At 38.3% G+C, this 9,418-nt stretch overlaps 1 protein-coding gene across 1 annotated transcript; it reads right to left on the minus strand.

The window, feature by feature from the left end:
• Window positions 1-105: 105 nt before the first annotated feature.
• On the minus strand, window positions 106-7,687 carry LOC113131800 (neuroblast differentiation-associated protein AHNAK). The gene is made up of 5 exons (XM_026309476.1): window positions 7,571-7,687; window positions 5,665-5,730; window positions 5,365-5,491; window positions 5,058-5,233; window positions 106-4,471 (listed from the first exon to the last, which is right to left on the minus strand). Exons 2-5 carry the CDS (start codon window positions 5,665-5,667, stop codon window positions 1,148-1,150), a joined length of 3,630 nt encoding a protein of 1,209 aa, XP_026165261.1. The 5' UTR covers window positions 5,668-5,730; window positions 7,571-7,687; the 3' UTR covers window positions 106-1,147.
• Window positions 7,688-9,418: the final 1,731 nt, after the last annotated feature.

Below are 9,418 nucleotides of genomic sequence, written 5' to 3' on the forward strand. Positions count from 1 at the left end.
TGTTACCAGTCATAACTTCTGAGTAATAATCAGATGTCTCATTTTCTGTGCTGTTGCTGTCTCCTGTGAGATTGTGTTATGTAGTCAATAATTCTTTCATAGATATCGTTCTGACCAAAAAGTGCAGTTTTTATTTGTACTCGTTTTGTTAATATGAAATAAACATGCCAAATGCCATAAAAGCTTATATCATTTTTTTTACTTAAAATTAAGCAGCAACATTAATAGGTTGTTTATTTTAAATATATACAGTTACAATAGATTGTTTTTCTCAGATTATGTTTACACATTCATTTCCTTACTTATTCATCAACACTTTATTTTATGGCACCACAAATTCCTAATCATTTTCCAAGAAATTTCCTGGAACAAACTATGTAATTTGATAATGTCTATTATGAAAATATTATTCTGAAAATAAACATTGTGTTTATTTATTCCAATTAGGTGTTGTCCACTTTGAACTGTAAATGCACTAAAAGCTGCTCAACCGCACAAGATGTCTGCTTAGCTGTGGTCAGCAAGCGGGCAAGAGACCTGTGAAAAGGCAAGAGCACATTTGACCATCAAATGGCCAAGTTATATGGAATAAATTTTCTAAATGAAAAGTTTTAAATGTAACTATATTTCAATGATATTTCTGATATTTAGAAAAAAATTACATTTTGTTTTTTTTTTCCAGGGAGCTTTTTTGGAATTTCATTGAAAATCACAAAACTGTAAAATGAAACATTTATAGTCCTCTTTATCCATTTACTTTAGATGCAAACCAAGAAGTCAAATATGTTATTTTCCTTTTTTTATATTAGCAAAGAATCACAAGCATATTAAATGAATTGAGCTTGAATTGAAGAAAAATATTCACTTAGACTGACATTTTTTAAGGTAAAGCACTTTGCACACTTAAACAGCTCATTGTAATTGCATGCAATACTGAGGCATTTATTTAATATGCAACATACTTCCAAATCAACTATGTTTAGAAAAACATAAATAACAGGAATATACATACATTTTATAAAACCAACTTTCCCAAACCTATTACACAAGAATGATGCCATTATCTTCAGAAAACTGATGTATTTATGTATATATTTACACTGTTTCTAGACTGAAGCTTTATGTACCAAGGTTGACATAGCAGGAATCAGTCAAGAGTTGAATCACTGATATTGAGGCCAAGCATATTGGAGAGGCCTAATGACAACTTGTCACTTTCATCTGATGTCGAAATTTTAGGGGCTACCAGGCCCAGCACAGACCCAGGCTTTTCTACTTTAAAAGTACCTCCTCTCACCAAAGAGGAATCTCCTGCTTCTGTAGAGGCACTGACATCAAGACTCGGGGCAGCAAGCTTCAGATCAACATCAGTTTTTGCTTCAGTTGGTGAGACATTACCTGTGGGTGCTTTTTTCATCGAGATTTTCAATCTCTCCATAATGTCAATCTTTTCTCCCGTTTTTGATGTTGGATTTACTATTGGCAAGCGGATCCCTTTACTGACAACATAATCCTTTACCTCTGTATCAAGTTTTTGACCCATTCCCCCATCTTGAGTGCTATTTCTGGGTAGCCTGTGGAATTTGAATTCGGGAACCTCCACTTTAGAATTTGATACAGCCCCTCCTTCAACACTGTCCCCAGTGTCCACCTCAGGAACTGAAACACCATGGCTGGGAAGTTTAAAATGAGGAAATTTAATGTCACCCAGGTGAGGATCAACATCTAGATCTGGTGTTTTTATTTGTGCATTGGGTCCTTTGAGATCAGGTTTGGGCAAGTTCATATCCACATTTGGAGCTTTCAGTGTAAAACCCGGTGCATCCACATCAGCTGTTGGCATTTTAAGATTTACATCAGGAACAGACACATCTGGAGCCTTTAGTTCTGCATTAGTCTTTGGTCCTCCAATGTTAAATTTGGGGATTTTGAATGCAGGCATCTTTAATTTTCCAGTAGGAGCAGCAATGCCAGCATCTGGTGTTTTAAGGTTTACATCTGGCCCTTTCAGATCTGGTTTGGGCTGGCTGAGGTTCATATCTGGAGCAGCAATACTACCTTCGATTTTGGGAGCTGAAAGAATCATGTCTGGTGCTTTCAGATTAACATCAGGTGCTGTTACATCTGCTTTGAGTAGATTTGCATCTACAGCAGGAAGAGATAGATCCAGACCTGGTCTTTTGAGGTCAGCATCAACATCAAGGTTAGGTCCTTTTGCCCTTGGTGCTGTTAAACCAAACTTTGGAAATTTTAGTTTGGGTAGCTTGGCTTTTCCAGCTGAGGCATCAACTTCTGGAGCTTGAAGGTCTACATCAGGGCTGTTGAGGTCAGCATGTGGTAAATTAACATCAAGATCTGGTGTGTCAAGACCACCTCCAATTTTTGGTGCAGTCAAGGAGAGATCTGGTGATTTGATGTCTACATTAGGTGCATCCACATTAAGTTTAGGTGAGTTCAGACTGCCACTGATATTTGGTGCTTTTAAATCAGCATCCAATTCAGGACCTTTGACTTTTGGCCCTTTGAATTTTGGTAGTTTAAATTTTGGTAACTTCAGCTTTCCATCAGGAGGGTCAATGTCAAGATCTGGACCATTAAGATCCACATCTGCACCTTTGACACTGGTATCAGGCATGTTGACACTGAAGTCTGGGGCATTAATCCCTCCCTTAATTTTTGGTGCAGAAAGATTAACATCGGGTGCATTCAAACTCACATCAGGTCCCTTGAGGTCTACATTGGGAACTTTCACATCAGCATCAATATCAGCCTTTGGACCCTTCAGTGTGCCAATTTTAGGTTTCTTCAAAGTGAACCACTTGAATTTTCCAGATGAACCTTCCACATCTGGAGCATTAATATCTAGTTTTGATCCTTCCAGATCAGCTTTTGGTAAGTTTAGATTTCCACCTGGTGCATCTATCTCACCATCAACCTTAGGTGCTGAGACATTCAGCTCAGGGGCTGAAACACCAGCATCTAAATCAACATCTGGGGTTTTCACCTTTTGTCCAGAAATGTGGAAGTTAGGCTTTTTGAGTGTTGTCAGTTTGACCTTGCCAGAAGGGCCATCAACACTAGCATCAGGTGCTTTAATATCTGCACTGGCCAGATTAACATCTGGTGTGTTAATGTCACCGTCAATCTTTGGAACAGAGATATCAACGTTTGGTGTGCTCAGATCTGCATTAAGGTCCATATCAGCTTTGGGGAAATGAATTTTGTTTTTTTTCCACTTCAGATGAGGCCAGTTAATTTTTCCTGATGGGGCATCAATGTCAAGATCTGGAGCCTGAACATCTACATCAGGACCTTTAAGGTCAGCTTCTTGGAGCTTCAACTCAGCATTTGGTACATTAATATTACCATCAATCTTTGGACTTGAGAGATTTAAATTAGGTGCGTTAAAGTCTGCTCCTACATCTAAGTCTGCCTTTGGGCCTTGAATTTTGGGCTTCTTCAGTTTCTGATGTGGCCAGTTGATTTTACCAGACGGAGTTTCAACGTCAGTGTTTGGAGCTTTCACATCAGGGCCTTTTAGGTCTGCCTTTGGTAAGTTCATATCAACATCTAGGGCATTTATTTCACCTTTCACTTTTGGAATAGAGAGATCCACATCTGGGGTGTTCAGGTTTGTGTCTGTATCCAGATCAGCCTTTGGACCATCAAGATTTGGTTTCTTCCACTTCAAATGAGGCCAGTTGATTTTACCAGATGGGCCATCAACATCGACATCTGGGGTTGTAACATCTACGTTAGGGCCTTTGATGTTAGCTTTAGGCAAGTTAATGTGAACATCTGATGCATTTAGATCCTCATCAATCTTTGGTGTGGAAAGCCTAGCATTGGGTGCAGACAAATCAGCATTTATGTCAGCATCTGGTCCTGTAACTTTGGGACCTTTCCATTTTAGATGGGGCCACTTCATTTTGCCTGAGGGTGCCTCAATATCAGCATTTGGGGTTTCTAAGTTAGGGCAATGGAGATCTACTTTTGGCCCATTTAGGTCCAAATCTGGACTGCAAACATCTGATTTTGGGGCTGACAGGTTAAGGTTTGATTTTGAAACATTCATTTCTGATCCAGGTGGTTTAATCTGAGGTAAATTGAAGCTTGGCATTGTAAATTGTGGTGCCTTGTATTTCACATTGCTTGTCTTGATTTCTGGTTTCATCATGCCAGCATTACTTGTATTGAACTGGGGAGTGGAGACGCTGATATCAGGTGCTTCAAGCTTGCCATCATGACCTCCTTTTAAATTTGGTCCAGTCAGTCCTAATGAGGGCACTGTGAACTTGGCACCAGAATTAGTTGGGGCCTTCTTTAGACTGAGACTAGGAAGGTCTCCATTGAGACAAGGGCTACTTATTTCACCATGTGCAGCATTTAGCTTTCCACTCTGGCCATCCAGAGAAAAAACTGGTGCCTCAGCTGATGCATCCGGTGACAGATTTGTCTTTAGGTTGAGCATCTGTTCGTAATAAGGTAATAAAATGGGTTAATATATGCTATGACACTACTAAAATAGTCAATAATAGTTTATATTGTTCATTATATAATGTCAGAAAGTTACAGTTGCTAATAATACTTTTTCTGACAACTTTTAAAGTGGTCTGGGACAAGCTAACTTTATATCAGTGAAGGATGACGCTGACTAGATCATTTCTAACCTGTAGACCATACAGTAGGTGCTTTATACCAGACAGTGACTTCAACCAAACTGACAAAAACATACTGTATTTTCTAGCTTAACTCTTGAGGCACTGATATATAGTGTTCATGTTGTATACGCATATGTAAAGATGTCCAGTATTATCAGAACTACTTTTAAATTAATATATAATATAGTTTGTATATGTAAAAAGTATTGACAATTACTAACTAAATGTTATCTTCACCCTATTGCAGTGGGGTGGAAGCAAAATCCCAACACCTGGCCAAACAAAGCCAAAACTACTCTGCCTGGATAGATACTACTTTGAAGAAGTCTTTCTATTTGAATTTGAATGTGTAGCCTTTGTTATCAGTTTATTCTTGGTTGTTGCTGTGTTGTTTACCTCTGCAGAGTTTCTGAGACCTAATCCCAAGGGGTTAAGATTTGCACCAGCACTCAGATCCTTCTTGGTCAGAACTTTCATGTTGTTATCATACGGCTCCAGGACCTTCAGGATGTCCAAGACTTCATTTTTGTTGAGGTGACTTAAGTGTATAGTGGCTGCAACAATCTCATCCCCTGGAACAAGTAGAAAGAACTCACCAAAACAATTTTAACATATGTCATATTCTTATTAAAAATCCTGTATATGCTGGTTGGGCTTTTGAAAAACTGCAGAAGCTGTTAAAATGCATAGGTTCTTCTCTTACCTTCTTGCAGGCCACTCTTTGCAGCAACTGTGCCATCTGTGATTCCTTTTATAATGACTCCTTGCCCTGAGTCATCTAGGACCAGGCTTTCTGAAACACTTCCAGGTCTACTCTTGCTGCCCTCACTCTATGTTTAAAAGTGATGATAACACAAAATAAGGCAGGTTTAGATCAGCTTTCACACACTGGCCTCATGAGTTTTAGTGACATTCCATCTTCTTAAGCATGTCTACTTTTCACCAATACTTTCCCATACTGCATAATTTTTAGCTGGTTTTTGCACTAATTTGTCATACTTACCATCACTGTTTAGGTGTATTTACATCCACATACCACTGAATTTATAGTGAAACACAGCAAAGCTATCTGTGAACACCAGAATAAAGCAGCATTAGTAGGGAAACACTTACAGGATTTCATTTTCAGGTTTCATTTTTATATACTGGCTCAAAATAAAACCTAAAGTCATTCATTAATGTCCAAAATGAATATGATGGAAGAGAATGACAACAAGTGATGTTTTGGTCTATGGTCTTGATTTGATTTGTTTGAATTGATAAGAAGTAACATTAAGTACTGTGTAAAAACTGGCACTGTATATGTCCCTGTGTATATTACATTCTAACATATTTTCTAAAGTCGGTTCTTAAAACATTTTACATTTTCCCATTTGATTTGATTCATTGCTTGTTTTCATGTTTAATGTTGCCTGAAGTATATCCTGTAAAAGCAATTATGAAAAAGCAATTATGAATATTAACCTTTGATGAACACATAGAGTACAACATACATTGGACTATTAAAAAAACAAGTCATCACATGAATACGGCACTAACTGAAGAGCTTTGTGTGCAGGTTCTAGGAATCATGGCACAAAACAAGGTGGAGCTTTGACTGGAGGTCAGCTTATTCCTCTAGGCAGACATCCCTGTCTCCCCAGAGGCTGGCTTCACCTGCCTTTAGAATCTCTTCCATTTCCTGACAAAGAAACAACACCCACACACCTCACACTTCAAGAATCCAAAACTTCTGCCAAGTTTACTCAAAAGAATGTATGCATCTAAACCAGTTTGGATGCATTCTGACTGACACCCACTACAACACACACACACACGCATGCACGCATGCGCACACAACCGCACCCCAGCATCTTCCCATGTAACACTACTGTAATTCACTTGAAGCATGGACATTAACATTTGCTATATACATACATACACACACACACACACACATATGTATATATATATATATATATATATATATATATAAATACTCCTCCAAAAGATAATTAAGTCTTCAAGCAGACAAAAACTGAGTAGCCAGTCAAAGATGTTATATAGTTATGATTGAAAAAACTATTTTTCTGTGCATATGTGAAAAAATAAGTAACCTGATGAGTGGGAGCTCAAAATACAAATTAGTGATATGGTTATCATATCACCACTTTGAAGAAGTGCTGATGTCACTGTTCTTGCACTGGCATACATTGATTTTCAAAGAGCATAACTGCATAGCAGCATCTGACTATATGCACAATATTAGACACTAGCTGCAATTTAGAGAAAACAGGAAGGGCAGCAAAGTCACAAGGGATTAAAAAAATAATAGGTGTAGATGCATTCTCTAAACAGGGTGCCAAGATCAGCAACCACCAAATATGCAAAACAGTCGGGTGTGAATCCCATGACGTCCACAGCAGTACTAGTTAGTATTAGTGGATATAAAATTTGAGGTTTCAATTTTTCATCTAAAGTTTGATTATTGTCATTGTCTTCACTTGTTAATGCATGAAACCAAAACTCAAATTTTATAGGTCTTTACTTTCAAGTTGCATGAAAATGCCTTTTTGACTTGAAACAGCATGTAATAAAAACCAGTATCAGAAATATAAACCTAAAACAGCATTAATGTACACAATGAATGTACATTTTCTGAGCCAAATCAGTGAGAACTGAGGCCAGTTTTGTTGACTACAGCAACACAATATGACCAAAGAACAAATTAATTCAAAACTCCACATATAACACAAGTATAACATGTGGACATGCATGTCTATCCATTCAGCATGGATACATTTCCTCAATTTCATTTCTAATGTGAACATTCAATATTCACCTACTAAGTTAATTGTTTTATGAATTTATCCAATCACAGCATCTTATGTCAAAACAGAGGCCATAGAGCAGATATTTGGTGGACTTACCGTAGGCAGCTGCTGAAGACGCCTCCACCCACGAAAAACCAAGGACAGATGTCTCCTCCTCAGTGTATCACTGCTGTTCTGGCAGGTAGGATGGGATGCAGCTGCCTGTTAAATGCCTATAAGCTTGAAGCCAGCCAGGAGAACAGGTTAGTCTACCTCAGAACTGCCTCACCTAGCGGCCCTGTCCACTTGCAACATACACACACACACCCACACACACACTCAGACTATGTCACAGGGTGCAGGCCTCTTCACAGCCGAAACCTGACTAGAAAGAGTAAGTGAGAGAGACATAGCAGAGAGAAACACACCACTCCTTCTTAACAGGACTAACCAGGTTTACAAAGAAACAACTTTATAGCAACACTGTCTCTCTTTCTCTCTCACACACACACACACACACACACACACACACGCACGCATGCACAAACACGCACGCATGCACACACGCACACAAACACGCACAGTTAAACACAGTTTTTAATCACCTTTTGGCACTTTTATTTTGACCATGATAGTATTGGGGTATTTTGCCATTTTTGCTGGATAGTTGACACTATGAGTAATTCATTCTTGACATGCCTACACACACTTGTTTCAATAACATGATGCGATATCATGTGTGATAATCATGGTTCATGTACTGTACCTACCTCTCCAGGTTTTTTTACTTATGCTTTTAATGATGCATACTTAAACATTTTCATTCAAAAATATACTATTTAGTATGGTGCTTTAAAATAAAACCAACTACTTGAATTAAAGCACAGCAGGTACATCTATTTGCTAAGAAAGAACTGGTAATTATTTGGTACACTACCAATCAAAAGTCTGGACATGCATTCTCACATTGGTCGAAACCTCTGACTGATAGTGTGAATAGTACGTCGCTAGTGTAGTTTTCACTCTGTCAAAGAAATATTGAATAACCCTGTAGTAAATGTTCAGTTGGTGAACTGGATTTGCTTTCTGTTGTGAGGCATTTCTGTTATTCAGAAGATAATGTTGCCTAAACAGTCCTCACCAACTTGTACAGTATACATCATGAGTCACTACCCAACCCATCCCACCAATTAATACAATGTGTAACTGAGATTGAGAAGGGTGTTGGCAGTGTAGGACAATAGCTAAAAGATGAGCAATAAAAACTAAAGAATTCTTAATTAAGGAGCATAGGGCTGAGTTCTATTCTTACTGTTTCACTGGAGTCACACATCATTGAGACAGTGTGGAAATCATGGAGAAGAACTGTAATTCTAATCACAGCTACTACCTCTCTACAGAGACTTGGGGTAAAAGTCACTGAGCAGAATTTTTCAACTATAAAGTTTTTCAGAGATTCATACTTAGTTTTAGAAAATCCAAAAACACTGGATCCTACATTTTCTATCAGGCAGTCAGTAGTATGTTTAACACATCCTGAGTGGTACATGCCCTCATACCCCAGTTTGTAATGCAGACTTGTTTTATAAATTTGTAGTCTTCTAACTGCAATCATGATGACATCAACATCAAGTTCTTCCAGATCCACATAAGACACTATACAATTGCTTTCACAGACTCAGTACCACTTTTACATACAAATAGGCTAATCTGCATGTGTACAGTTGTTGGAGTGGCCCTTTAAAAATCTCCAGCTCTGGTGACAAGTGTGTTGACCATCAGAGCTGCTTGATTCAAGTGTCGTCACGTCATTCAGTGGCCATTATCAGTCCTTAATATACATATGAATACTGCGAGGAGGAGCCTCCTGAACCTCCCAGTATCGATAGTTTCTATCAAAGATGGTTAGATGGTTGTTACTGTGGCCTCTAGTAGGAATGCAACAAAAAGCCTGAAGCCCTGATA

The sequence above is a fragment of the Mastacembelus armatus genome, chromosome 15 (assembly GCF_900324485.2).
Source record: "Mastacembelus armatus chromosome 15, fMasArm1.2, whole genome shotgun sequence".
Classification (NCBI taxonomy): domain Eukaryota; kingdom Metazoa; phylum Chordata; class Actinopteri; order Synbranchiformes; family Mastacembelidae; genus Mastacembelus; species Mastacembelus armatus.